This window comes from Polistes dominula, unplaced genomic scaffold, assembly GCF_049000335.1.
Source record: "Polistes dominula isolate Pdom_NZ unplaced genomic scaffold, Pdom_raw_medaka contig_73, whole genome shotgun sequence".
Lineage (NCBI taxonomy): Eukaryota > Metazoa > Arthropoda > Insecta > Hymenoptera > Vespidae > Polistes > Polistes dominula.
The window spans coordinates 9,548,613-9,576,528 of NW_028300951.1; the positions used below are offsets into that span (position 1 = coordinate 9,548,613).

General features: G+C 32.1%; 9 protein-coding genes across 19 annotated transcripts; 4 read left to right on the forward strand and 5 right to left on the reverse strand.

Annotated features, from left to right (window-relative positions):
- Positions 1-26: 26 nt before the first annotated feature.
- On the forward strand, positions 27-7,479 carry LOC107067846 (uncharacterized). Its single transcript, XM_015323716.2, has 3 exons — positions 27-5,146; positions 5,545-5,717; positions 6,494-7,479. Exons 1-3 carry the CDS (start codon positions 5,023-5,025, stop codon positions 6,911-6,913), a joined length of 717 nt encoding a protein of 238 aa, XP_015179202.1. The 5' UTR covers positions 27-5,022; the 3' UTR covers positions 6,914-7,479.
- Positions 7,137-9,320, reverse strand: MKP-4 (dual specificity protein phosphatase MPK-4). 6 transcript variants are annotated; one of them, XM_089172270.1, is made up of 3 exons: positions 8,960-9,320; positions 8,434-8,753; positions 7,137-8,340 (listed from the first exon to the last, which is right to left on the reverse strand). In XM_089172270.1, exons 2-3 carry the CDS (start codon positions 8,750-8,752, stop codon positions 7,694-7,696), a joined length of 966 nt encoding a protein of 321 aa, XP_089028396.1. In that variant the 5' UTR covers position 8,753; positions 8,960-9,320; the 3' UTR covers positions 7,137-7,693. The 6 variants fall into 6 exon arrangements, with proteins under 6 accessions (XP_089028396.1, XP_089028394.1, XP_015179198.1 ...); XM_089172268.1 differs by having other exon boundaries at positions 7,137-8,753; positions 9,047-9,320; XM_015323712.2 differs by having other exon boundaries at positions 7,137-8,753.
- Positions 9,321-9,446: 126 nt separating this feature from the next.
- Positions 9,447-12,160, forward strand: LOC107067843 (nucleolar complex protein 4 homolog B). Its single transcript, XM_015323710.2, has 6 exons — positions 9,447-9,736; positions 9,932-10,034; positions 10,116-10,529; positions 10,618-10,665; positions 10,755-11,118; positions 11,211-12,160. The coding sequence occupies exons 1-6, from the start codon at positions 9,599-9,601 to the stop codon at positions 11,713-11,715; spliced, it is 1,572 nt and encodes a 523-aa protein (XP_015179196.1). The 5' UTR covers positions 9,447-9,598; the 3' UTR covers positions 11,716-12,160.
- Positions 12,161-12,259: 99 nt separating this feature from the next.
- Mps1 (dual specificity protein kinase monopolar spindle 1) lies at positions 12,260-15,980 on the reverse strand. The gene is given in 7 exon segments (XM_015323646.2): positions 12,260-12,410; positions 12,534-12,911; positions 13,014-13,225; positions 13,324-13,484; positions 13,567-13,885; positions 13,888-14,306; positions 14,387-15,980. Coding segments are annotated over 7 exon segments (2,511 nt in total). The 5' UTR covers positions 15,382-15,980; the 3' UTR covers positions 12,260-12,383.
- A 226-nt stretch (positions 15,981-16,206) lies between these two features.
- Positions 16,207-19,468, reverse strand: LOC107067810 (casein kinase II subunit beta). Of its 4 annotated transcripts, XM_015323649.2 has the most exons (6): positions 19,272-19,468; positions 18,518-18,593; positions 18,023-18,125; positions 17,551-17,935; positions 17,355-17,437; positions 16,207-16,548 (listed from the first exon to the last, which is right to left on the reverse strand). In XM_015323649.2, exons 1-6 carry the CDS (start codon positions 19,466-19,468, stop codon positions 16,523-16,525), a joined length of 870 nt encoding a protein of 289 aa, XP_015179135.1. In that variant the 3' UTR covers positions 16,207-16,522. The 4 variants fall into 4 exon arrangements, with proteins under 4 accessions (XP_015179135.1, XP_015179136.1, XP_015179134.1 ...); XM_015323650.2 differs by lacking the exon at positions 16,207-16,548 and having other exon boundaries at positions 16,663-17,437; positions 17,551-17,932; XM_015323648.2 differs by lacking the exon at positions 16,207-16,548 and having other exon boundaries at positions 16,663-17,437.
- Positions 19,099-24,103, forward strand: LOC107067818 (carbonic anhydrase 2). 2 transcript variants are annotated; one of them, XM_089171889.1, is made up of 8 exons: positions 19,099-19,237; positions 22,755-22,794; positions 22,860-22,898; positions 22,966-23,133; positions 23,193-23,355; positions 23,432-23,537; positions 23,609-23,836; positions 23,927-24,103. In XM_089171889.1, the coding sequence occupies exons 2-8, from the start codon at positions 22,755-22,757 to the stop codon at positions 24,101-24,103; spliced, it is 921 nt and encodes a 306-aa protein (XP_089028015.1). In that variant the 5' UTR covers positions 19,099-19,237. The 2 variants fall into 2 exon arrangements, with proteins under 2 accessions (XP_089028015.1, XP_015179144.1); XM_015323658.2 differs by lacking the exon at positions 19,099-19,237 and adding an exon at positions 22,220-22,648.
- LOC149032726 (casein kinase II subunit beta-like) lies at positions 19,502-20,437 on the reverse strand. Its single transcript, XM_089171893.1, has 3 exons — positions 20,297-20,437; positions 20,063-20,135; positions 19,502-19,985 (listed from the first exon to the last, which is right to left on the reverse strand). Exons 1-3 carry the CDS (start codon positions 20,366-20,368, stop codon positions 19,957-19,959), a joined length of 174 nt encoding a protein of 57 aa, XP_089028019.1. The 5' UTR covers positions 20,369-20,437; the 3' UTR covers positions 19,502-19,956.
- LOC107067812 (protein SLC31A2) lies at positions 20,549-22,081 on the forward strand. The gene is made up of 4 exons (XM_089171892.1): positions 20,549-20,687; positions 21,138-21,400; positions 21,545-21,771; positions 21,835-22,081. The coding sequence occupies exons 1-4, from the start codon at positions 20,676-20,678 to the stop codon at positions 21,927-21,929; spliced, it is 597 nt and encodes a 198-aa protein (XP_089028018.1). The 5' UTR covers positions 20,549-20,675; the 3' UTR covers positions 21,930-22,081.
- Positions 24,038-27,856, reverse strand: LOC107067813 (tetratricopeptide repeat protein 27). 2 transcript variants are annotated; one of them, XM_089171886.1, is made up of 9 exons: positions 27,768-27,786; positions 27,149-27,257; positions 26,207-27,068; positions 26,053-26,119; positions 25,638-25,970; positions 25,342-25,515; positions 25,113-25,265; positions 24,856-25,017; positions 24,038-24,779 (listed from the first exon to the last, which is right to left on the reverse strand). In XM_089171886.1, exons 2-9 carry the CDS (start codon positions 27,216-27,218, stop codon positions 24,189-24,191), a joined length of 2,412 nt encoding a protein of 803 aa, XP_089028012.1. In that variant the 5' UTR covers positions 27,219-27,257; positions 27,768-27,786; the 3' UTR covers positions 24,038-24,188. The 2 variants fall into 2 exon arrangements, with proteins under 2 accessions (XP_089028012.1, XP_015179138.1); XM_015323652.2 differs by having other exon boundaries at positions 27,149-27,856.
- Positions 27,857-27,916: the final 60 nt, after the last annotated feature.

The window sequence follows — 27,916 nt, forward strand, 5'->3', positions numbered from 1 at the left end:
CAACTGCAGATACCCAGAAACCGTTTGACGAATTAACATTTTTATTTATGAGTCTCGTAAAAGACAAAAATCAGGATGCAAATACGTTTCATTTATTCGTTCTTGGTCATTCTGGTCTGACCGTTGATTCGATTAAAAAAACATATGTATTTATAAGCATTCCATCGATGACTAAAATAATAGACAAAAAAATGATTACCGACATCAGGTTTTCACTTTTAACGGTTCCTCAGGGGGGTAAACGCGACGCATTGTTAGGTAAGTATAAAAATGCATTCATTTGCATACAAGCTGTTGCTATGCTGCGCACGCGTTTCTGTCCTTTAACACGCACTATTTCGTTCTCTTTCTCCCTCTCTGTACCACATTGAAACACATAAATACGGGAAAGTGAGTAGTGCCTTACTGAACACGAACGACTACGCGTAAAACGATGGAAAGCACCTGCCCCTAAGGTGAGACTCACGAGGACAGACATAGGGAGGACCATCTGGCTTTTGTAAACCTCCCTCCTATGAGGTGCAACTTCAATAAACGTCGATATAACTAAACTCAATTTTTTATCGAGATTCATTATTATTATTTATACTTATTACTTTATATATTTCTATGGGAAATATTAATATTTATTTTTCTAGCCATTTTCATGATTAAACTTGAAGGTGATGCGTCAAGTATCCGAATCTTTACCAATCTTATACCTACCTTCTCCGAAATGCGATATGTCTCGTCATTTTACACTACACCCATCCCCATGGATTAAGCACACAGGGCATGCAATTGAATTTTAAACATATTATAATTCCACCTATATAGTATGTAATATTCTCCCACGATAATAATTTATCCATAGATAATATATCGGTTTTATAACTGTCAGTTTTTATAAGATGTAAAATATTCGTAACTAGTTTGAAGGATGGAAAAAATAGAGAGCTTTGCTTGAGGAATAACAATATCGGGTCTTAATCAATTCTTTTCATCCACATACCCTCCTTCTTTTTTCTACTCCGTTTATCCAAGGAACAAAACAGGATTGACCTCGTGCCATCGTACCACGAATAATACGAAGGTACGAATGGAACGACGGTTGAAGACTTACCTTCTTAGCGATTTAAACCTTACTCACGAAAACGGTTGTAGGTACATGATAGGAGGAGGAAATAAAAATTCCAATCACATCATAGATAAATGTCTTGTCATATGTTGTCATATGCCTAATTAATTAATAAACTAACTGACCCTCCCTGTTTCAAAATACTTGGAATGGATGTTAAAGTACTACAAATTAGGGGAGAACAAAAAAATGATAAGGGAAAAAGCAGGTGGTGACAAGGACTTGTTTACTCAATCCTCTTTTTCACTCGCCAATAACTTGCAAACGCATACTCGCGATACAGCTTATATACACACCGCGAGTGGTCCCGCAAAATTTTCTCTCACTCTCTCACTTTTGATTTATATTGGATTGACCCTGTGCACCTTTGCTTGTATCGCCGTGGTCCCGCAGATGAGAGAGTGAGAGGGACCCAAGAGTTCAACTGACGACAATCAAAGGCACATTCATACGGAGGTTACTCGCTTTTTGACGACTTAAGAAGAAAGAAAGATAGACCGGGGGAAGTGGATGGGGGGAAAGAAAGAAAAGAAAAAATAGGAGGGAAACGCGTCGCAAAAAGACAGACCTTAGGCGCACGTTATTTGGAGCACACCTGCCCCCGTCTGTCTTTCTCTCTCTCCCCCTTTCTCTTTAATTCCCATTCCCAGCGTTTTTATAATACATGTCGTACGTAAAACGCATCACCGATAATCCTTGCTTTTCTTACAAACGTTTGACACAAAAGACGTTCTTCAAACTAACGAATCAATTCTATTTCAACACATTTGAACATACGTATATCCTGATAAGATTTTATTTGTTGTAACACATTTGAGAAGGAACTTCGGAAACTATAAAGAATGATAAACGAAAATAAATCAAAACTGATGAATCTTTCTAATGATATAATCTTATAGTAAAGAAGATGTATAAAACAATCATAGAAAAAAAAAAATATGTTTTTAAAGTAAATGATAGATAAAAGGTAGTACTAACTTTATTTGACTGGATCCTTGACTAGCATAAATCCACGAATTGTATGAATTATCACTGTTATCGTATCACAAATCAAACTTAAGTACACACAATACGTTAAAAAACAAAATCGAACAACGACGGCGACGACGACGACGTCGATAACGACGACGACGACGACGACGACGACGACGACGACGACGACGACGATAACAACACGATCGCAACACAAATGTGGTTGCTACGACGGTTGGTTCCTTACTGATGTGGTGGGGTAAAGCTACGGGCCTTATGTAAGTAAGGTAAGGGTCCCTAGACAAGGTTTTCAAACTACCTTTCTCTCTGGCCCTCTTTCTTCCTTTCTTTCTTTTTATATCCCCACTCTAGAATCGCGACCTGACTAAGCCAACCATTCAAAATCTCTCCAGGTGAACGATCACACTCGAAGATACTTGTAATTACTTTTATATGAGAAATGATTGAGAAGATCGACAAATTTTCTTTGACAGTTTATCTTTTTGCTAAGAAATATCGAAAATTATTCAAACCCTGCACCATTTCTATAAACGTAGATATCAAATTTTGAACCATCACCGTTATCTTTCTCTTTCTTTCGCGTAGGCCCAAGACTATTTTCAAATATCAAAGATGCTTCTCCTTCTAACCGGTTTTTGTCCAGTTTGAACGTTAACCATTACAATCGCATGGTGTATCACAGATAAAAACTAAAAGGATCCTCTCCGAAATATACGTAGATAGTATGTTAGGACCTTGTTCAAAGAAACACGGCATTGAACCCGTTGTACCCACGGTATGAACCCCTGCGAATATCTGTTACGTGATTTTTTGGAAAGCTTCAAACACGACTTGGCCAGTCAGCAGGCCGAATATCTATTTATACGATTCGAATCGAGCGTGACGCGAAAGAGCGACAAAGTGAGCGACAGTAACATAATTGGTAACACTTAAGTAGTTGCAACAAACAAAATTGAAGTCTTACTAAACGACGACTGACCATATTACCCTACTATATTCTAACTCAATAAGTGGTCAACCCTAAACGTTATTCACGTATGGTGTAACATTTTGTTGCAAGGAATGAAGCATCGTAGTAGGAGTAACGGGTAACGTGCTTCATGCTCTGTTAAACCTACGCCTATCGTCAACTCTAGGTATAGATAGATAAAAGAAATAAATTAAAGCAAGAGTATAACGCAACATTCGAGGAGAGAAAAGAATATCGAAAAGGAGAAGTTTACGCGTTTACGAGGGGTGTCGCATGCGTAAAATTATCCGCACTTTATCAACCGGCGAAAAAAGGAATATAACAAGACAACATTTTGGGCGCTAATTGGCAGGAATGACGCATGGTCGTTATAATTGCTTGAACGACCCTAAACATCATGGGGCATGTACAATCTCGTGAAATCCGGCGATCGATCTAGTCTACAATTTGCGTCTTTCCGATGACAAAAGACAGTCAAATTTGGAGAATGAGAAAAGTTTAGTATGAGAAGGGGAGAGAGAAGGAGAGAGAAAGAGAGAGAGAGAGAAACAGGGATGTCGTCAGGCACGCCTAATAATTCTCCGAGGGCGACGCGCGACGTGTACGTGTCAGCGCGTCGCGACGCGCCCGTCTGTCTCCTCGAACCCAAAACACACACACCAAACTAAAACTCTCCCCCTTAGCTTTGAAAATTCTTCTTCTTCTTTTAAAAAAATCCATTATATTATCCGTCCGAAGATAAATAGATAACAACCATCCTATAAGCTTCCTATAAACATCTTATAAATATATTTGTCTGTTGTTCATCTTTTCTTATTCTAAATCCGCATACTGTTTAATAATGAAAAAGTCAAAATATTAGTACATAGCAAGTTTAAGAACGCCATAACGTCACGGCGACCGCTGTTATAAGTTTTCTATATTACGACGTTTACTAAAAAAAAAAAAAATAATAAATTTACTTAGCCGATGAGATCAGCACACTTCTCGTGCAACCCTCTTTTCGTTGGGTTCTTCGTTTTCCGATTTTGTCAATGATTTATCATTGATTTAATAATGAAATCTATTTAATGAATAATAAAAATGACATTAAAAGCCAAAAAAGAGGCTTAAGCGATTTATTAAACATACGCCTTCGCGGAAATAAATAGGTTCTCAGATCTGTCGTTAGACGCGCACAGATAGGCCTTTTCGCTTCTAAGATCTGAGTCTTACAGTGCACGCGAAAGACTATAAAACAAAATGTAAGTAGAAATGTTTGAAAACCAATGAGCGCCTAATGAAGGTGGAGCTTGCGAAGAAAATCTCCACCTACTCTTAAAATGCTCTATTTCTCCTCTTCTCGCATGTCTCACTGCGTCGCTTCTGATGACTACCAAGGGAGAGAGAGAAACAGAGAAAAAGATGCGAAGAGACAAGAGAGGAGAATCTTTCAGTATGTCTCAAGTCGGTTTAGTAAGTTGATATCCCGGTACCCCAAGTAATATCTTCTCTCTTTTGCGTTTTTTCAAGTTCTTGCTTTTCGGTGAAACGCGCAAAATAAATTCTTTCTTAAAAATGAAAATTTGATACAAGTTTTATGCATGTAAAACAGCAATTAACATAGTATAACATCTTGTGAATTCGATAGATTAAACAGCGCAAAAAAAGATTTATACGATCAGCATTTCGTTGATTATCACAATCAAGCTGTGTAATAGGTAATTCGTATAAAATTAAATGATACTCTACAAATCGATAATAGCAAAGTTTTGTTCCTTTCATTGGTATCATAGTCAAAAAGGTATCTATTTTCTAAGATATATGACGGACAAAATATCGTTATGCTTTGACGGTAACATTGTTCAATCGATGAAACCAAGTGAATTAACGTTAAGGTGACATAAAAAAGAAGAATAAAATAGAAAATATTTAAGAATCATTCAAACGAACTGAGAGTAAAATGATCGGCGCGAATATGGATCAGGATGGTAATAACATAATAGCGTCGCAATCAACGAATCCTCATGCGTCACAAGATTTCACTGTTTCACGACTATTATCAACGTCGACGATGCATTCGTTAGGTAAGAATAAGTAAATAATAAAATATCTTGAAATAATGCTAGATTGGCCTAAATTGATTCTTTTAAGAAGAAACTTAGTAACTACTTGATACCGACGATAGGCGTTCGATTCCATCGAAATTGTGTATTTCCGCCCATGCTGCTCGCGTTATACCGCTTTGATGAATACTCAAGCACAGTAGATTCATTCAAGAATAGCTGCCGCGTCTGTGCCTGCTCCTTTCCTTTTTTTTTCTTTCTCTCTCTCTCTGTCTCTCTTTTCCTTCCGAGCGGCTACTTTATCATATGTGGCATCTTCCCGTATTCTTCCAGTATTCTTCCAGTATTTCCTATATTGAATAAAATCTCGAAGAAAAAATTGATCTATGACACACGCATATGTATACACACACACACAGAATGTCACACAGAAGGAACATCGACAAGCAGGAGACCAAGGAGAAGTAGGACAACCTTCTCGGCGCAACAGCTGGCCGCTTTGGAAAGAGTTTTCGAAAGGACACATTATCCCGATGCTTTTGTTCGCGAGGAACTTGCTACTAGAGTATCTTTATCGGAGGCAAGAGTTCAGGTAATTAAATCCCGTTAATTATTTGTCTATTATTTATTTTATAACACGTTTACTTATAGAAAAATAAGATCTATCAAATAAGACAGTAAAATCTTCCAATGTAGAAATAAGAGAACAGTTGCCAACTAAGAAAGTAACCAACTGTCTCTCTTGACACACGTGTTCTTGAGATTATATTCGAAGGATAGAAACATATGAGCGAAAATGAGCGAAAGAGAAAGAGATGGTAGCAGGAAGAGTAGGGAAAAGAAGAAGAAGGAGGGAAGCTACGGACAGCTAGGCAGAAAATCGAAGGAGACAGGTTGTCAAGGAAAGAAGCTATGATTAGCCTGCTGCGACCTAAGATCTAACAGCATCTGCGTACTTTAGCCTAGCGTACAGTCGTAGAGACGCGGTCCAGCACGTGTGTGCTTTGCAAACTCCTTCTCACCACCCTTCGTTCGCGCTTTCATTCCTGAGACTCTGATCGTCTGTCTGTCTTTCCGTCTGTGCTCTGTCTCTCTCCCTGTCTCTACGAATATGCGTACGCCTGCCAGGAGCCGTCACGCTGTCCCGTCTTTCCTAAGAACATGTCGCTAAGCCAACGTATGCGTTGTTTAGGGGAGACATTTGTGCGGCATGCCGCAAAGAGACACGACGAACCTCTTTTCACTATCACTGTCACTTTTTCTTTTCTTCCTTCGCCGTCAGCACAACTATTCTCTCTCTTATGCGCGCGCGAGCATCCGTCGTTCATGTTATTTCATTAATATTATGTAGAACTTTGCCTTTCGCAGGTATGGTTTCAAAATAGACGCGCCAAATTCCGGCGAAATGAAAGAAGCTCGGCTCTTAATCGCAACACGTGTACAAGCAGAGAACTAGAAACTACCACCTTACCACTTCGATCGATAAGAGTAAGCAACCACACGCACGGAAACAATACGGAAAACAATACGTTCCAAGCACAACAATTTCCGCAATATTCCTATAGCGAATATTGGAGATCGCCTCAACATTACACCGCCGTTCAAAGTAGTAATTGTCACGGATTTGTCAACGCCAATCTTGGAAATGTGACTGCTTTACCATCGTATCATCAATCAACAGAAATTCACAGTGCCGTCGAAGGAACGACTATAACTGGTCTAAGCGCATTGAGATTGAGATCACATCCTTATAGTGCTACCTATTCCGCCATGCACGCAAGCATGTGACTCTTTCTAAATAATGATAAAACGAAGAAACGCTACGATTCAAACCTAGATGCCTTCGATAATACTTTTTTATGGTGCTTTATATACTTTCTGTGCTTGCTTCCAAAAAATTTGAGCGTTTGCACAGAATTCGTTTGTTGAAACCAAAAATGCGCTTGCTCTCAACTGTAATCAACAAGGTTGAGTTAAAACTTATCTATTAAAAATAATTTAAGTTAATATATAATAATCAAGACTTTTACTTAGTTACTATGAGTTTTATAAACAGGGTATATATAATAGATATTTACACAGATGAATAAATAGATACATACGTATACGTTTATATATAACTATGACGAGTGCCAAGGATACGGTATACAGGGTATACATAACGATTCCTTAACAAGATTCACTGTATTGCATATATGCATATATACTTTATAAAATACGTGAAATAATGTGGTCCTAGCGTTGGAAGTCAATTAAATTACATATAAAACTTCCTCAATAATACTGTAAGAAATATCATTAATTACAATGAACATATATAATCGTTCAATTACGCACGATAAACAACTGTTTGTTTTTGTTACAAACTTTTTATCATTTTTAAATCGAATATGCCTTATGATAAAAATATAATACAAATGTTTAACAGATTTATCGTTAATACAATGACAGGTATGACTATAGTTATCATTGTAATTATCCGTCCAAACAATCGTATGTATACATATATATTTTAGCTTATATATATATACATATACACATCTTGGTAGCATAGATTGTCTTGGCTTACTAAACTGTTACCTGTACATTCTGAACTGCGTTACTCCAATCGACTTTAGAAGGAACTAAATAAAATGCTGGAGCTATTTTACTACCACATGGGCATTGACTACCAGCTATCCAACTAAAAGAACCCAACTTTGTATTACACTTTGGACACTTCAACTTTCCATCCACATTGTGCATTATATCTGGCATCCATGCCAAGGGCTCCACAAAATATATTTTAGTGCAAAGTTCTGTCATTTGATTTTCTTTTTTTACATTGACATGTTCCGCTTCTTCCTTTCCATCTTTTATCTGTTTGGGCATTCGCTTGGAACTAATATGTCGCCAAATTGGTCTTTGGTGTGTTGTATGTGGTAAAATATTACTCGCGCTGGCCACAATTCTTCGACACTTTTTACAACGATAAACAGTTGGTTCTGGACGTACAGTCGTTAATGCAGGATCTGGCTTAATTAAATCAATACAATTTTGAGGTAAAATTTTAACTTTCCTTACTTTATCTGCAGCTATTTGCAATCTATACATCTTAAATTGGATATTAGTATTGTCTATGCCAAAATCCATCTCTTCGTATAATTTCAGTTGAGCTTTAAAACCAGGATTTGGCCTTACAAAATGTCTTTTTTCTTTGACCATTTTTAATGCGTCTAAAAAAGATATTCTATGTTTCTTCATAATATATGCAATGACAACGCTAACAGATCTTGATACGCCAAAGTAACAATGTACCAATATTCTACCTTTTGATTCTAAAGCTTGATTGATAAATTCATAAGAATCTTCCAAATGAGTTAATAAATCTTCGCTTGGCATATCTGTTATTTGAATATATTTAATGATGAGATTAGGCAAACGTTCTTGAATCTTTCTTGGTAGAGGGCACGAATCAACCGTAAGTATGTGAGTCATATTTATTTCTTTCAACCATTCCACATCGGTAGCAGCTGTTAGATTCCCTAGAAATAAATTTGGTTCGACTTCATCAAAACTAGATGGACCGGCATCAAAATCCTCTCTGGTTAACTTGTTATCCTCATCTTGTGCCATCCTTGTCGCCATCCTGTAAAATTATTCAATAAAAAGAACATCAATCATGAATAATTATTTTAAAAAGTAAGAATTTTTAACCTTTAAAACAAACATGCTCAAGCAGAAGAAATTTACAATTTAAACTAACTTCTTGACATAAGAAATTTTACATTTCCATCTATAATATTTTATGGAAACAATAACGTAAAGTATAGATTTAAAAGTAGATTCACCTACAAATTTTGAACTATTCGATAATTATTATATCGATGATATATGAAAGAATATTCTTCGAATATAGAAACACAGCACAGAGAGACATACGCAAACACAATATACCGGTGATAACCTATTTGGCAACTTGGCTCATTTCACAAATATTCTATTATTTCTACTGATATTTATTGTTCGTTTATTGTTTCTTGTTAATCGTGAAATATAACATTTTGGAAAGATTATTTGAACGTCTTGTTTTAATGAAAGAATCTCCTTAATAAACACACTTTTCATCTCGAAATATTCTTCTTATAGTTGACAATAACGAAAGTATATTTTAAAATAGGTTTTTCAATTTCTTTCTTATCTAATTCTCACTTTGTAATGATTTCCGATGGCAGAGCCAAGTGAAATGCAACGTTCGTTTTCCGAAACAACTAACTTCTGCATCCCTTATCTAGTTAAGCCTATACCAATTTCATTGTCTCGGTCGGTAAAAGCGAACACGCCATTTTATTAAGCTAGTCGTAATTTTGAAACATTTCGTGTATATGTTACTGAACACGTGACAATAAAGGATAAAAAAGTGGTTCGTTCTTACCAGAAAGGCTTCGACGCTTTGACCTTTGCCATTTAAGCAAGAGTCTGTCGTAAAGAAGGATGGCGGATCTCTTGGATCTTCCCGGTGCTTCTTCTTTGCAGAAGATGTCGACTAGAACGTTTAGGCAGAAAGCTCAAGAATTTCTTTCTTCACGAAAATATGCCAACAATCTTGTCGACATAATAAGCCAGTGGGATGTAAGCTAATTCTCTCTCCCATTATATATTAATATATTAATAAATCCATATATCCATACATATATGTATATTTGCTATCTATTCGCTTATCCATTTAATCGATTTCATTATCGTTCCAAATCGAAATATGTACATTTTCCTTAAAGTGCATTTTGAACTTTATTAAAAACTTATGTATATTTTTTTCCCCATTAGGAATCTTCCTCCGCCTGTTTACTAACCATAGAAACAATATTCGTGGAAGTGCTTAAACGTGGTGATATGTTTATAGAACATACAATAACTCTTACTATCTCAGGTAAAAAAAACTATAACTCAAGTTATACTTTAATTTAACAAATTAACTTTAATTGTTCTAACGAAAAATATTCTTTTAAAGAACCTAGTCCAGAATCTCGTTATATCAATTGGTTGCGTAATTGTTATGAAGAAGTATGGGAAAAAATTTTACTATCTCTGGAAAAATCTCGTCCAGCTATTCAATTGCAAGCTCTTACTACAGCATTAAAACTATTAGCCCAAGAAGGTAAAACTCCGTTGGAACCAACTGGCCATTTGGGATATTACTATCCTTTACATCGTCTCAAACCTATTCTTATGTCTTTACTTTCTCCTGAGAAAGACAATATTAATCTTATAAATAGATTTCAAGAGATGGCTACATATTTGGATGCGCTTTATTACACATGGAAGTGCCTTCCATCTCTAACACCAAAGAGACAGCCACGAGAAATATACATAAAGAATTTATTAGAACTTATAGATAAATTGCCACTGCCTAAAGATATGGAAGGTAGGTGTATTTTTAATAGTTATTATATATGATACATATATGTATATGTTATTTCATCCTCTAAAACTGGTTTTCTCTTTTCTTTCAGAAAATGAAGTCTGCGAAAGTAAAAAATTATTGTGCGGAATAAACGGAGGTAAGTTTATATAATAAATACTAATATCTCTACTATCTATAGAAGATAGATATTTATTATATTGTTAATAATCTAATTATCTTTATCAGCTGCTAATAACTTTACTTGGGATCAAGCTAGTGTAAGACGTTCGCTTAACAAAGTATGGGCGTGCGTTATGCATTGGGAATTAACACCTCAACTACACAAACAATTGTTAATAGTACTTTTGGAAAGAATTATGCCGCATCTTGAAAAGCCGTTATTATTAACGGACTTCCTTATGGATTCTTTAGATGCAGATGGTCCTATTGGATTACTTGCCTTACAAGGTGTATTCTTACTGGTTACAAAACACAATTTAGAATATCCAAATATTTTTACTAAACTTTACTCCATGTTTGAGCCAGAAATTTTTCACACTAAATATAAAGCACGATTATTTTACTTGTCTGATATTTTCCTCAGTTCGACGTAAGTAAAATTCAATTATGAAAAAAATGATATTTGAAGAAAAACTAATGTCATATCTTAATATCTTATCATTGTACTTAACTATTTTTCAGTCACCTACCAGAAGCATTAGTTGCAGCATTTGCTAAACGACTCGCACGTTTAACATTAGTAGCACCACCCGAAGATATTCTTATTATTTTATTATTTATTGGCAATCTCCTTCTAAGACATCCAGGTTTAAAGAGACTTATAGACCACCCTGAAGGTGGAGAATTAATATCGGAGAAAGGTACAGGAACCGGTGATCCATTTCTTATGGAAGAACGAGATCCCTTGCAAAGTAATGCACTTCTTAGTAGCCTTTGGGAAATCAAAGCTCTTCAATGGCATATATTACCAAGTATTGCTACAGCCGCACATCTTATTCGAGAATCGCCTTCTTCTGTCGAATACGATATAGCATCTGCACTTCAATGTACTGGAGGACACATATTTGATAAAGAAATAAAAAATAAAGTGAAAGATATCATGTTAACGTTTGAACGTCCAGATTCTATGGCATTACCAAAAGGTGAGCGTCTATTACAGTACTGGCAACTTACATCTATACATTGATTAGCATTATTAAGACTAATAGTGGAGCATTTTTTAAATAATGCAATGCATACGTACGAGATGATCAAGATTCTCGTTCGAAATCATCGTATTAGTGTGATGCAGTGTGAATTATAAAGGATGAGTATTAGAAAAGGATTATGATCAAATAAGACATTCGTTCTCGTTTTTTACCTTCCTATCTGTGAATAAAAAAAAAAATTGACGTGTATATGCATCAATAATTATTAACTTTATATCTGTTAAATATAATCTGTTAAAATCATATTCTTCAAACAGTTAATTTACAACGTGTCATATGCAATCATAATCTTCAGGTATAAATAATAGTGTATAAGAATTATTATTAATTATATACGACTATCGGGAATTAGAATAATCACTTTCGTCATACTAAGTCATTTGTACACATGAATATGAAATAATAAAAAGATATTTATTTTAATAGTATTCTATTTCTTTCTCTCTCTCTCTCTCTCTCTCTCTCTCTCTCTTTCTCTCTTTTTTCTATATATATATATATATATATATATATATATATATATATATATATATATATATATATATATATATATAGAATATATATAATTAGCAAGTAGTAATATATACATATATATTCTATGTACAATGAATTGTGACCATCAGCACGTAACAGGAATACTCTTTGCTTATTCAACATCCTTCTTTTCCAATACCTAAAAATAATATTAATTTTAATATGACTGTACGGTATGATAGTATAGTCAACAAATAGTAGAATAATGTATTAGATAAAAATATATATATAAAATCAGTAATAATAATTTAAATATCATGACCTGCGTCAGTCTTCTCCATTCTTCTTCAGTTAATGCATGCTTTATCTTTACTAAAATGCTTGGAGATATCTCTGGAGGTAATAGAGGTTTGGCATTCTGATTGATAGGTATATACTGTATCTGTAAAAGTTCTGCTACCGTTGGTCTAGCTTTAGGATTGTGCTGAAGGCATTTACGCATCACATCGATTAAAATAGGGGGTGGCTCAAATTTCTTATTAAACAAAAGAATAGACGTTGGAAAGGCAATCTTTGGGTTTGGATTCGTTATTGCATTGACCTTAGCCCATTGAGAACGTATGTGATGAAATGGAGTTTGTCCATATACAAGACCGTATAAAATACATCCCAAAGACCACACATCTGATTTGTAACTAATCTATACGATAAAATAGAATAATGCATTATTAAAAGATTCATGTTACATAAAACACTTCTATTATAAACTATTATTTTCTCAATACAAATGCATAATACCAACTTTATATTTAACATTGTGATTAGGAGAATCTCCATTTTCTCCTATATCCATTAAAGCTTCTGGACTAATATAATTTAAAGTACCGATTGGACAACTTTTCACAACAGATGTCATATCCGCATTTATGCTAGAAGCAATACCAAAGTCTATTAATTTCAAACGACCGCACACCAATAAAAAATTAGCTGGTTTTAAATCTGAATGTATGACTCCTGAAAAAAAAACTTTGTCATTATTTCTTTATTCTCAAATACATAATTTATATATATCATTTAATATTAGATTTGATAAGAGATCAAATTTTATCTACCGTGGTCATGTATATGTTTAACAGCCGTCAACATTTCCGTCCAATAGTAAAGAATCATTGTTAATGGAAGTTGTTTTTCTTGTGATGTAAGTTTTAATAAACGACTAAGATCTGTATCGCCCATCTCCATTACTACATAGACCAAAGGATTTTTAATCTCACTAGAAAAATATAATTCATTTTATCATATACAATATTTTTATGTCTTTCATATGAATGATCATATTGAAAATTTAATCTTACTAATCAAACATCCTGACTATACAGGAAGCCTGCAGTTTATGTAGCATAGAAATTTCTTCTAAACATCCTTGGGCCGATTCTTTATCCATGCGGCTCAAATTGACGCATTTGATTGCTCGTAATTCAGATGACACCAAGTCTTGTACTCGTAAAACTTCTCCGCTCATACCGCGTCCTAAAGTACCCAGAATTAAATATTCTTTATTTTTCACCGTTATCTTCTTATATCTTTCCATGGAACAGGAGAAATTGGATGGTATTGAAAATTGCACATTAGATATTGTATCTGCAACTTGTTTTATATTCTCTTCTATTTTTTTTCGTTGGAAACGACATTTTGTTCTTTTGAATTCATAAATTCTTCTTTAGAGGTGGATGTAGCATGTTTATCAGAAACAAATGCTATTTCTTTCAGACTATTTTTCTTTCTTCCATCATTTTGTCCAATTTCCGACTGTTCAGTTGAACTACTAACGAGTGACTGTATAAACTTGTTCTCTAGTTTCTTTGAGTTTTCTTTAATTATACAGTTTCTATCCGAATTGATCTCTCTATGTAGTGTGTCAGCTACATTGCTATCAACTTCAGCTTCTTCTACTCTCGACAGTTGTTTACTGTTTAACGTTCGAACTTTAGATTCTGTCGAGTAGATGGGCAAGTTATCAACAGGATTAGATTGATCTAAGCTCATAGTAATTCCTAAGGGTTGTCTTATACGTTTTTCTCGTTGATAAGGATACCTGAAAGAAAGGAGAAAGAAAATAGTAAGAATTAGCGTAACGTCATATTTATTCATTTAGATTGAATTTATTTTAATAACCTAGGCGTATCATCCTTCTTTCTTATTACTTGCATTAATATCGAATTGGCAGGAGTTGGCGTAGATAAAACAGATAAACCTCTACTTTGCAAAGGCACTTGTTTTGCATTATTCTGCATTAATGTGGAAAGGACTGTGTCGGAATGAACGGATGATCTAGTCGATGGAGTCTCGAAAGAAGAAGCATTTTCCAAGTGCTTCTCCTCGTTCATAGGAGATTTAGATCTAGATGTATTTATAACTGTAGGATTAATATTTCCCAATGTACTTTTGTCATCGACCAGTCTAGAGACCATATCGCAATTAGTATTTTTACCAACTTTATTTTCACTCTTATGATTAAATGTTTCTCTATAAATATCTTCTTCCACTATCGCATTTCCTTCTCTCTCTTCAGCATAGATATTTGCTGGAACATTTTCATCTATTTTAATATCTAATACATTTTTCTGATACAACTTTAATCTTAAATTAGCATCTTCTTCATCTTTCTTCATATCAAGAAATAAAAAATTTCCATGACTTGTCATATTCGATGAATCGTTGCTTTTGATATTCTCTGCATAAGTACTTCCCAAAGATATTGTTTCATGATTATTTTTCTGATTAATTTCTTTTTCCTGGTTATCGGTTCTATTAACATTACTACATAGAATAGTATTCATTTTCAATGATGAGCCAATACTACTAGTAGCTTGTAAATGTCCTTTGAAAGAAGAGTTGGACGGTGTACTGTTGTTACCCATGTATGCTTCTTTTGATTGATCATGGATATTTTCAGAGAGATATACAGATTCGGAGTAGAAATCATTGTGACATACATCTTGGGTTAAATCGTGGTCTGCTTCATTTTCTAAATTTATTGTTTTGTCTTCACTTTCTTCATCGTCGCTTTCGCAAAAATTCAATAAGGCTTTAACACGAACTGGCTGAAGCTTTGGACGTGTGTGCAATCCACCAGTACCAAAACTTGACCGAGCAGAGTGATCTTCCATTCTTGATAATTATTTAAATAATAATACTAAGAATTTACAATTTAAAAATATGCAAATTTGGAATAATAGGATAAAAATATAAATAGGATAAATAATATACTTGTCAACTACCGATTGATTTCACTTTAATAATAAAAGTATAATGTGCCTTTGTTCGTTTAAAAACACCATTATACGTGCACTTGACAATATTCTTCATGTAGCATCATAGAAACGTCAATTTTCTTTCAGTTTCCTTGATATAAGGGAAAAATGAAAATACGGCATGGATAAAATACATCAACGCGCGCGCGTATCAAAATCACGAATTAATTGAAATCGTAAGAAATGATTATATTAAATGATACATTGTTATTAATCCTTGTATTATCCATATTTTCAAATATAAACTGTTTCTCTTATTTTCTACCGGTTATATATTACGCCATCATTATTTAAATTCTCGGGACAAATTCTGATTGGTTGATATTATTAAGGCACGATACTTCTTCTACCATGTATACGAAACGCGTCCAATTCAGATTAATAACCTACAAATATATATGATCAAAACAAGAAATGTATTAAAAGATTGATCAAAATCGAATTATAATATTAGAATTGTATATTTTAATACATACATAAAAATGTCTATTCTATTCTATGTGGCACATCAACAGAGCACTTTTATTTTCAGATAGAGTTTTTCTATTATGTACAATTTTTTAATTGTAATCATAATATAAGATCAGTTCCATAAGGAAAAATGTAATAATTTGAATACATTTCTTGTATTATTTTTTTATATAATTTTATTCATTGTAAATAATATTATATCCTTAAGTATATAAATCATTATTAATTTTATTTCTTCTTCGATTTGATTTTGAAAAATTATTTTAAAATGATATTTTAATTAAACACAATTAAGTAATTAATACTTTTAAATAAGTTCAAACATATTCCCAATGTATCTTTTTTTATATACATGTTTTATAATAAATCAAACTAGTAAAGAGATTTGAAAAATATAAAATAAGATAAGTAAAATAAAATAAATAAATCAATCAATTTTTGTCTTACGGTCTCGAGAGACCAGACCTTGCAATTGGCTATGCTCAGCGTATAATTGCCTAAGTTACGTTTCTTGATCGAAAGATCTTCAGGGTATGGTGAGCACTCTTACGCCTAAAATAAGATAAGTACAACAATAAATGTCATTAGTTTGATATTCCTAACGGTAAACATCATCTGACTTTTCTCTATTAAACATTTTGAATGAATCACACGCACAAAAAAGTCTTTTCATTATGTTTCATTGTTTTATTTATTCGAAAATTAAATGACTAACAAATTCTTTTATGCATTTACTCGATGTGATATTGATGCCAACAATGCTCCTCCAGTAATGGTCAACTTTCGTAAGGTCATACGTAGGAACTACCTGGCAGCAGTCATAATTATACAATGGGACTCATACGAACAATTACATTCTATCCATATTTCTTATCTTCCTTCTTATAATCTAGCAATTATCCTAAGTATGTTTTATCCCTTTTCTTGCATATAAATATGATTTTGTATGTAAACGTAAATTGTTACTTGATAAATGAAATAAAAATGCCAATATTCTCCCTTCTCGTATCAATTGTATGATTGATAGATTTGTCTCATTCTCACTTGTTCTCTTTTTCTTTCTCTCATTCTCTCTCTCTCTTTCTCTCCCTCTCTTTTTTCTCTAGCTCTCTTTCAATACATAAATACTTCTTTATAGATAAACTTGGAAAGCTTTGGGAGGTTTCTGTATCGTACAATCCGAAAGATTAAGAAACAGCCTTTATCGCAACAAGTTGCACAGATGTATGAAGAGAGATATAAAAAATAATATTTTATTTAATCGCAGGGACAAAATTAGGAATTGCATTATGAATAATGAAAAATGATCTAAAGTATGTCAAAGTGTTTTTAGCGTTTCCCATTGTTGTAATTAATACCTCTTAATGGTGGCGCTTTGAAAGTTGATGCAGATTGTTGCTGCATTTGATATGCCAACGGATGAATTTTAAAGCCGTATAACCTGCAAATGCCATTTAAATGGGAAATCAGTTATATTATACTTTTTATACTCGATAAATAATTTCATTATTCTCATAAGAAAATAAAAATAAAAAAGTAAACGATAGAAATTACCTAGGTACAAATTGATTTGTTGCACGTTTTGGTCTGTATTCTGGATGAACCATAAACAGCATGTGTGGAAATCCTGTACCAAAATATGCTCCATCGGTATGATGGTGTCTAGAACTTTTAGGTGTATAAACATCCATACACTTTGGACAATAACTTTTAACCATCGCTTCTCCTGGAACGTCGCTCAGACCCAAAGGTAACATTGGTTGAGACTCACAATATACACGTGGACAATGACCAAAATCACCCGATTGATACTTCTCAATCATTTGAGCAATTCCTCGATTTGTTAGGATATAACGTGCATGAATGAGACCATAAAGCATTTCTGCAGCTTGTTCGATCAGATCTGATTGATTTGGATTTTCATCTAAATCGTCATCTACTATAAATAAAAAGCAGTTATCAGAACTAATGTACAATAATGTATTTCAGATGAATGCAAGGAACTTAGCACAACGGGTTCACCTACGAGGCTCGAGATCTAATATCATATCTAATGCTTGTCGGTAGTGCGGCACTTGTTCGTTCAACCCTGTTAAATTAAATTTGTCCTGGATGTAGTCTTCATCGACCTGAAACAATTCAATAAGTATACGTATGCCTATGTATACAAATATAGATTACAGGTTTGTACATACATACATTAATGACAATACAAAACATTAAACAATATAATTCTAAATAAGAGTAATACTATTAAAATGAAGAAAAATATATGGAAAAATAATTGAGATATGATAGATCATAGCAATGCGTATAGCAATGTTACATTATTCCCAAAGTTAGAAATATAAGTAAATATCCATTATTATCATTCCCAAGCGCATCAAGCGATGATTACTACGATGCTGATGATAATAAGAATATATTTAAATTTGGTTAAAGATTTATTATTGCTTTATTGACAGATTGCTGAAGAATAACTAATTGTGAAGGGAACAGAGCAGATAAATATTTGACTTACCTCACAGAAAAACTCATTGCCTCTGAGGCCACAAAACCACGAGATCCAAGATACCTCCTCGGAGCTGCTCATTTTTCTGCGGAGGAAAAAATAGAAGAAAACTATTCTTTATTAATTTAGTGAACCAAGAGTCTGCCGCCGCCACCACCGTCGCGTTAATTAAGTGTAGAGAGCGCGTGTGTAATGCGTGAATATGCGCGTGTGCGCGAGAGTCGCAAATCGTATCTTAACGAATACGTGTGCGTGCTATTCTTGTGTAGATTGCGTGCGCGCGTGCGTGCGCGCACGCGCGTACAAGAAGAGAGAGAGAGAGAGAAAGAGAAATAGAGAAGGTTGTATATACAATAGAACAGATGCACCAATACACGTGCATTGATATGAAGGAATAATTCCATGTATACGTACATATATATGTATGCAATATGTGTGCACGTGTATCATATGTAGACGTATGTACATAGGTATATACGTATGTGTATCACATTTGTGCTTAGTGGCCGTTTGGCAATTGGTTAGAAAGACGCGAATGGGTGCAGAGGGAGCAATGGAGTTTTGGCTTTTACTAAGCAAGATGCCCGACATTACGGCCTCTCCGCGGCTTCACCTACATTGGCGTGGTCATCGCTGCTTCGTCAACTGATTTTCAAGTACGACGTATGATCCGACACGACCAGGAAGCACATTACTCGAAAAAAGCCTTGTAGGACCGAACGGCCCAAAGTAAACCCAAAAATAAACAGCCCTTACGGCTTACCTTTTGGTGCTTTGATTAGCCACGCTTGCTCGTAGGAACGATGTAGATGGCGCTATTGTCCTTCCTAATTTCTTCCTTAATACCAACCTTACATTTAACATTGTCATTAGGAAGTATTCATTTCCCTTCTTATCCATCAGAGCTACTAGGACTAATATCATTTCTAGTATTAATTGGTGCAACTTTTTATAATACATATTATATCTGTATTTATATTAAAAACCAATATCAAAGTTCACACAATAATATGTTTATTTCTAAAAGTAGTATTCAAAACAAAGATATATCCAATAAAGCATAAAAATAAATTATATACACATAAAATATTTTTTTATTGTATAAATTATCATTCTATCAATGTTTAAATACTCACACACACAAAGAAATCTTATTCTATTTCTATAAAATTTTGTTTATTAGAAAAAGAAATTTAAGTACAACTAATAAATACTTCTTCAATATATTTACTCTATCCAATACACCTGTCAACTATACTTTTTAAATCTCAACATTCTGCAAAAGCATATTAGGAGAGATATAAAATATAATATTTCATTTATATCCAATAAAAAATTATTTATATAGAGTATGTCAAAGCTCTCTTAACGTCTTCCATTTGCCTTGTCTTTAAAAGCTTATAACAGTGTTGTGATGATTGACAAAGGCTGTTGCTACACCAAATATTCTAATGGATCAATTTGATAGCCATATAATCTGTAAATGGTACAAATTGTTGTAAAGTAAATGCAACATAAATTACAATATGAATGGTTTCTAGATAAATCTGCTACTTGTTGATAGTATGGCACTCGTTGACTGAAAACTTGTTAAATTAAATTTATTTCTAATGTTATCTTCATCAATCTGAAACAATTTATTTGACTATATGCATAACTTAATAAATATTTTAATTAAAAATACATACATTTGTTATTGTTAAATGTTAAATGTTAAATGTAAACAAATATCAATAATTCTTATACTTTAATTTCGAACATAGAAGGATGAACAGATACTTGACTTACCTGGTAAAAAAATTTATTTCTTTTAACAACACACAAGCACAATATAGAAGACATTTCTTCGAAACTGCTCATTTTTCTTCGGAGTAAAAGTATTTATTTATTTATCGGTTTCCTATAACCTTATTGTTATGGCCATTCGTATAGAATCTCATACTTGCATAAAGAGAATGCATGCGTAATTCATGCAAGCATAGATTCGCGCATGCATAGACTCACGCATGCGTAGTTCATGGAAATCCACACGTTTATGAATATGTATTATATAAATGAATACATTCGCAAAAACGATCATTGATATTACTTATTTTGAATATTATGCATTAATTTCTCAATAAAATGTAAATGATAATGAATAACATTATAATTGTTAAGTGTATATATGTATATACAAGTATGTATGAAAGTATGTGATTTTAGAGGTTAGATGTCTAACCTGAAAACTTTCGTTTTAATGTTAATTTAAACATTTTTACTTGAAAATATTATCAATATTAAAATCTTAAGATCTTTTACTTATTCATTTTAACTCGAATTGAATAAAGACATTTTTTATTTACTCTATCGTTAATTTTGAAACGTGATCTTAGTGATAAGTATTAAAGAATTTGTAATTTGATAATGTTACAATTACGTACGAGTAATTATAAACATTGGTCTTATGGGTAAAGCTAGGTAGATATTAGAATGAGTGATCAACTAGATATGTATGTCTCTTATCATACCAGTGTATTAATAAGAACATGTATTTTTACTTTTAAAAGATACTGCAAGCAATTATGGTAAATATAATTTTAGCATCGTTTACAATTAATTGCACATCATATTGTAAATATTTTTCTAGATGCATAGATGGTATTGGTTTGGAGAAGACCTGGGTGCATTCTTGTTTCCAGGGTACAATATTTCAACTGCTAGTAGTTTTATCTCTACTTGTATAGGTTTAATTAGTCTTGCAATATTGTACGAGGCTATGAAAATATCTCGGATTAAATTGGAACAAATAGCGATATTCAAATCAAAGTCCATTTCTAAATCTTCAGAGAATTCTTCTTTATTGTCTGAAATTTCGCCAAGATCATTTACTTCTTTTTCTTCTAGGAATTGGTATTACTTTGTACAATAATAATTCTTATAATAAATAATCCGTACACAGTAAATTTCTTTCTAATGAAAGAAAAATATAATTAAAAAATTGATTTTTAATATAATTTCAAGCTAACACTTAACATGATTATTTACCATCATTAGTGCAAGCTGCGGTGAATGGATATTACAAGTACTTCATTGGTCTATTCATACTATCCTTGGTTATATGCTTATGATGGCAGTTATGACATATAATGTATATATTAGTATTGTTCTTGTCATTGGAAGTTGTTTAGGATACTGGATATTTGGTCCAGTATTGATAGAATCAAATATAAGACGATTTCAAGAAAGACAAAAACTTATTAAGTGTGACAAGAATTGTACAGGTAACTTAATAATAGCTCTTGCTAAGCAATGAATCAAAATTTTTGTATTTGTGATTTTTGTAGATAATACTCATAATCAAGAAAGACGTGAATCTGCTGTTTCTGTCACCGCTGAACAATTAGTATTGGAAACAACAGTAGAGATTCATATGCCGTGAGATGCCTAAGAAAATGGGTTTTGTCTATACTTTTTATAATTCAAATCATAACAGATATTTGTGCCTACAATCGAATACAACGAAAAATTACAATAAAATAAATAAATAAATAAAATTATGGAAAGTAATAAAATGATAATTAATTACTTTTATATGGATATGATTTTCTTTTGTAATTTTAATAATTGTAACTTTTTAAAGAAATATTCTTTTATATTGTAAACTTGTAATTATATAATATGTCTGTTACATATGTAAATTTTGTTGTCCATGTATCTATTGTTACATATGGTGCTATTTAAGTGACAGATGTTTAAAATGAATGCTAATTATATACATTTTGTAAATGGTAATGTAGATAATTGTTATATTATGCATATTAATTTACAAATGAAAATAACATTTCGAAGATGATCACTTTTATAAAATACATTTTTCAAATATTTTGTATAATTTATATTTAGGATAATCTAAATATACATATTATCTAACCATGTGAATAATTTGTAACTTTATTAGAGAAATAAAAATGTGACTCGAATAAAACTTTTGTTATACAAATTTGTATTCAATGATATGTTTTTGCAACACAATGATCTGCTTTATCGAATTCATGATGAATAAAGAAAGGAATGAATAATAAGCACAGTAACAGTATGCGACTCTCAGTTTAGTGAGTGCATCTTGTCAAAACAGTCAGTAATATCATGGGAGCCAAGGTAAATAATTTATCCATTATACTTCATTAATTCTATTTAAATCTAATTAAAATTTGATCTCTTATTTAATAAACTATCATTAACATTTATATATTTATATTTACAGATGCACAAGTTTTACTTTATTATGATTTTATTGATTTTATGTAAGTAGATAAGCTATTAAAGTTGAATGCATCAAAAATTCATTGATACGTTATTTTCTTTCTAGTACCACTAACTCTTGGTCATTTTGGCTATAAAAAACGAGGTAAACTTTAGGTTTATAATAACGTTTATATTATAACGACTCTTTCTAAATTGATCATACAACACAGATCAACACACATGGGCACAACGATTCAAGTTATGCGCTGGAAAATTGCAGTCTCCTATAGCATTGTCATCTTCTAAATCTATCCCGCTTGCTTTACCTGCTTTGGAAATGATTGGATATCACGATTTGCTTCCATTTCCTGTTACAGTAGAAAATAATGGCCACTCTGGTAATTATATAAATACATAATAATTAAGTTGTCAAAAAATTTATAAATATTTTTTCTAGTTACTTTAAGTATTAACCATAGTATATCAAGAAACCAGTCAGAAATACCTTATATTTTTGGAGCTATATTGAAGAAAGGCCAAATTTATGAAATGGAAAGTTTACATTTTCATTGGGGTGCAAAAAATAATAAAGGATCTGAGCATACATTCAATAATATTAGGTACTAGATATAGTAAAGATTTTATTGGACTTGTTTCTTTACTTTACAATTATATTATTTATGAATATTATTGCAGATTCCCAATGGAAATGCATATAATTCACAGAAATGCAGCTTATTCTAATTTTTCTCATGCCCTGAATTATCATGATGGACTTAGTGTATTAGGAATATTTTTTCAAGTAAGGACAATTTATTGATAAAATTTTTTTATGACAAAAACGATTAAATTTAATCGTAAAACTGTCTTCAGTTACAGGAACAAGACAACGAAAATCTCAAACCCATATTGAATATCTTAAACGATGTAAAATGGGTGAACAAAAAAACACATATGAACGGTTCAATTACTCTGTCTTCTTTAATGCCAACAAATACAGATACTTTTTATACTTATAAGGGATCGTTGACGGTACCACCATGTAGCGAAACAGTAACATGGATTATTTTTTCAACACCAGTAAAAATTTCATATCAGCAGGTATATTTCTATGTTAATTTCTTATTTTTTCTTTCTTATTTTAAAAATAATAACATAAATAACTTGTCATTTAATATTATATTCCGTTAGATGAACAAATTTAGGATATTATCAAATGGAGAAGACAGACTTGCAGATAATTATAGACAATTACAAAATATTGAAATGAGAAAAGTATTTGTTAGACGGCTTGACCCGATTTCTATATTGAAGTACAATATATCCAACATTGACTTCACAAATTCTGATTTCTGGTTTTGGCATTAAGCAATGTTATTATTATTATTATTATTATTATTATTACAAGTGTAACTTGTAGCAATTAAAATAATTTATTAGCACTTATAAAATGTTAGCAAGACTTGTCGGCCGTTAATTGGCATACTTTTTCCAGTTGACTTAAAATTTCTGTTAAGTATTTTTCAACTTCCTGTAAACTTATCATTACTTTAGCATTTTCTGAATATACGTCTTTGACTTTTTTGACAATTCCTTGTAATATTAATTTAGCACTGCCTAGCAATGCTTTTTTCGACTTTATGTTATCTTCGCAATAAGACGAACAACGTAAATACGTTTGAGATAATTTACAACACAATTGTAAAACAGATAGAGTTGTATCCTCCTTTTGGTACCATTTGGGGTCTAAAACAGCAGCACGATATGCTTTTTGTAAATATTGTATAGCCTTCTGATCATCAACGTCCGTTTTTTTAAGCAGCGTTAGTTCAGAATATAATCTCCAAAGATCTGAATTATTAAATGTATTTTTAGATGTAATTCTGCCGAATAATTGAAGTGTCGGTACAAGTAACGAATTTCTACATAATTTGCCGTCGGCATCTTTAATGTCATTTACAATAGCATTCGTTAATATTTCTAAAATCTGAATATCTAAATGTTCGTTTTTTAAGTCTAAAATACGATTGTAACATCTTATTACCTGCAATGAACGAATTATTAATATTTAACTCTATATATGTTTTATACTATAATAAGACGAATAAAAATAATAATACTTCTAAAAATTGTCCCAAATCAATGGAAACGACCATCAAATTATCCCAAACTTCCCAACGATCGTGATTGCATTTGATCGCTTCGTGAAGAACTTTCCATGCTCTGTATTTATCACCTAATTTTATATATGCCTTCGCTAAATTGTTCCATGCCTCGAAATTCTGAAATTCATGTTAAAGAATAATATACACATAAAGGAAGTATAATCTAACATCGTCTAACTCTAAGTCACGTGTAAATGATGACATTGACAAACCATTTGTTCTAAAGCACAATATCGTCGATATGCCATTGCCGCTAATTTCCAATCCTCCATTTGTAATCCTGCAAAGCCAAGTCTAAACCATACATTCTCTTGAATATTATTTAATTCGACTGATAACTTTAAATGTGGTATAGCTTGGGCGTACTAAAAAATAGGTTTAATAAATAATTAGTTAGTAGAGCTAATTTTGTACAAATATAATAATTTAATTCGTACATACGTCTTTTTGTGCAAAATAAAAGAATCCCCAATGTTTTTGTACACGACTACTTTTCTCCTCTGATAATTTCCATGCTGTTTCATAATGCTTTACGTCACCAGTTGCATCTCCCAATAAACACCACAATTTAATAGATGCTTTTTTAGCAAGTTCTTGGCGTATAATTTCTGCAGCCTATATAAGAATTAAACTAGATTGTTATTAAAATCATTGAAAATATTTCATATAATATTATTTAAAAATATTATTTTACATATTATATTTGATGTGTGTATATAAATTAGGGAAAATCTTACTTTTTGTCTTAATTCCAAAATGTTATAACAATTTATAACATCTTCCCAAAGTTTCAACTTGATAAACAAGTCTAAAGCCCCTTTTACTAATCCGAGACTAAGCATGAGATTAGCTAACATTTTTTCCAACATCCACATAGGCTTCATTCCGCTGGCAAAAAATATGTCCAGTCTTTCTGTGACTGGGACATTACAATCATGAATTTCTTTTAATAAATATTCAGCTTGTAGCATCGATCGTTCTACTGTTCTTTTGTCATTAGCTTCATAAGTGCATCGACGACAAAGAGCTGTTATTTTTAGTGACCAATTTTTTGTATTATCGATTACTTTCTGTAAACAAATAAATTTTTCTTCTTATTATCTTACATATAACAACAATGAACTTTTAAAAAGATTACTTTATTATACTCACAATTACGTATGGAATAATTTCTTCATCAGTAAGTTTATCTCTTGGCTGAGACAATTGAAGCTGGGTACTACAGAACAAGGAAAATATCATTTCATTGAGACATATTCATTGTTATTAAAATCTGTTTACATAAAGAGAAAGGAAAAATCCTTACTGTCTCGCCAGAACAATAGCTTCTCCCAATACTCCTAATTTAGTTTCATCTTGAATTGTAGAAAATTGTATACGTTCTAGTCTTACTTCATCATTTAAATCTAAAGACTTTGGTAAATTTTTACAAGATCTTGTCTCTAATGCAACCTCTTTTTCTACATTGACTTTTAAAAATAATTGCGGTTTTTCTTCTTCTTGATATTTTGTTCGCTTACCCATAGCACCTTGCAATTTCATTTTGATTTGAGCAATTTCTTCACTTCGCGCTAAATATCTTTCTGAATATTCTATTCTTTTGTAGTAGAAATAAAATTGTGCAACTTCAAGATTAAACAAAACTTTACAGAAAGTAGATTGTAAAATATGTGAATTATCGATATCAGCAATTAACATTTGTGTTTCTTCAAATATCGTCCCTGAAGTTTCCTCTAATATAAACTGATGCAATAGATTGGTTCTAAATAACCACCACATGCAGCTTGCATATTTCTTTTGCATACATTTATTAAAGAATATTATTTTGGAAAGATAAAGAAACTCTGGTTTCTTAACGTTTTCGTTACATTCATCGTGCAAAGATAAATACTTGAGTGCTTCTTCTCTTTTAACTGATAATAATTCAATTCCTCCATCATCCGTAATCGGACCCGTCCAATTACATTTAATAAAATAGAACAAACTTGCTATACTTAAGCATAACCATTCATTCCTATCTGTTCTATTCATTTTTATATCCTTGTATATGATTTCTTGTAAATCATCATTATTATTAAGCGATTTAGATAATCTGGTAGTTACTATTTCAATAATTACATCCTCGTATTCTCCTTCTAATATTTTGTTCACGATAACTACGTCGCATGCTAAGAGAAAAATGATACATAGATTTTTGTATAATAGATAAATAAATATATATGATAAATATGTTATAGAATTCCTTTACCTTTGTCGATGACGTTTGTCAATAGTTGTATTTCTATTTTCTCATCTATCATTTCTTTTGGTTCCTCCATTATTCATTTATATATTTATCACTTATATATATTGTAATACTTGATGATCAACAATATTGGTTATGTTTAAAAGTCGCAGGACAAATGCACGTGGTGACAAAAAAAAATCATTACAAATTATTCAAAATAATTTAAATTAAAATAGAATTATACATGTCATTGAATTTCATGAAAAAGAAGCAAATGAAAGATAATATTCAATGTATCTTGGTTTATTTATTTATCGTCTTACTATATTATGATACGTAAAATTGAATATTTGGCGGGTTGATTGGTATCAGGGATGTCGATCTGTAATCGATTAATCGGAAAATCGATATTTTCAATTCATTGATCTATAGTAACATCTCTGTATATGAAAAGTGTCCGCCAAAATGTATTCAATTAGGGTGGCGCCACAGTAGCTACAGGGTAAATTTTAAAGGAAGCGCCAAATATTAATAGAGTAAGATTGAGAAATAAACAAGGAACACAAATTTTACCCATAACTGTTTTGTTATTCACATACTTTTTCATAAAATTAAATGATAAAAAAATCAATAAACGTACAGTTCACGAAATAAAATCACTCTAGCTACACGTTTTCTCATGATAATTCTTTAAGATTATATTTACTCATTATTGCATAACTCGGCATACTTCAATTCATTTACAATTGCTACCACGATTGCTACATTCATACCATACCTTCTGTCTAC

Excerpts from the sequence above, each read along its gene's own strand:
- LOC107067846 (XM_015323716.2), top strand. The coding sequence starts at position 5,023 with ATGATCGGCGCGAATATGGATCAGGATGGTAATAACATAATAGCGTCG. Across the intron at positions 5,147-5,544 it reads GTCGACGATGCATTCGTTAG|AATGTCACACAGAAGGAACA; the intron begins GTAAGAATAAGT and ends ACACACACACAG. Across the intron at positions 5,718-6,493 it reads TATCGGAGGCAAGAGTTCAG|GTATGGTTTCAAAATAGACG; the intron begins GTAATTAAATCC and ends TGCCTTTCGCAG.
- LOC107067818 (XM_015323658.2), top strand. Across the intron at positions 22,795-22,859 it reads TATGATTTTATTGATTTTAT|TACCACTAACTCTTGGTCAT; the intron begins GTAAGTAGATAA and ends TTTTCTTTCTAG. Across the intron at positions 23,837-23,926 it reads TAAAAATTTCATATCAGCAG|ATGAACAAATTTAGGATATT; the intron begins GTATATTTCTAT and ends ATATTCCGTTAG.
- MKP-4 (XM_089172268.1), bottom strand. The coding sequence starts at position 8,752 with ATGGCGACAAGGATGGCACAAGATGAGGATAACAAGTTAACCAGAGAG.
- LOC107067813 (XM_015323652.2), bottom strand. The coding sequence starts at position 27,218 with ATGGAGGAACCAAAAGAAATGATAGATGAGAAAATAGAAATACAACTA. Across the intron at positions 27,069-27,148 it reads GACAAACGTCATCGACAAAG|CATGCGACGTAGTTATCGTG; the intron begins GTAAAGGAATTC and ends TTTTTCTCTTAG. Across the intron at positions 25,018-25,112 it reads ATTGTGCTTTAGAACAAATG|AATTTCGAGGCATGGAACAA; the intron begins GTTTGTCAATGT and ends CATGAATTTCAG.
- LOC107067843 (XM_015323710.2), top strand. The coding sequence starts at position 9,599 with ATGGCGGATCTCTTGGATCTTCCCGGTGCTTCTTCTTTGCAGAAGATG. Across the intron at positions 10,530-10,617 it reads ACTGCCTAAAGATATGGAAG|AAAATGAAGTCTGCGAAAGT; the intron begins GTAGGTGTATTT and ends CTTTTCTTTCAG. Across the intron at positions 11,119-11,210 it reads GATATTTTCCTCAGTTCGAC|TCACCTACCAGAAGCATTAG; the intron begins GTAAGTAAAATT and ends ACTATTTTTCAG.
- LOC107067810 (XM_015323648.2), bottom strand. The coding sequence starts at position 19,468 with ATGTATTATAAAAAGTTGCACCAATTAATACTAGAAATGATATTAGTC. Across the intron at positions 17,936-18,022 it reads GATATTAGATCTCGAGCCTC|TAGATGACGATTTAGATGAA; the intron begins GTAGGTGAACCC and ends TTTTATTTATAG. Across the intron at positions 17,438-17,550 it reads ACAAATCAATTTGTACCTAG|GTTATACGGCTTTAAAATTC; the intron begins GTAATTTCTATC and ends TGGCATTTGCAG.
- LOC149032726 (XM_089171893.1), bottom strand. The coding sequence starts at position 20,368 with ATGAGCAGTTTCGAAGAAATGTCTTCTATATTGTGCTTGTGTGTTGTT. Across the intron at positions 20,136-20,296 it reads GAAATAAATTTTTTTACCAG|ATTGATGAAGATAACATTAG; the intron begins GTAAGTCAAGTA and ends AAATTGTTTCAG. Across the intron at positions 19,986-20,062 it reads GAGTGCCATACTATCAACAA|ATTATATGGCTATCAAATTG; the intron begins GTAGCAGATTTA and ends TACCATTTACAG.
- LOC107067812 (XM_089171892.1), top strand. Across the intron at positions 21,401-21,544 it reads TCTTTTTCTTCTAGGAATTG|TGCAAGCTGCGGTGAATGGA; the intron begins GTATTACTTTGT and ends TACCATCATTAG. Across the intron at positions 21,772-21,834 it reads GTGTGACAAGAATTGTACAG|ATAATACTCATAATCAAGAA; the intron begins GTAACTTAATAA and ends TGATTTTTGTAG.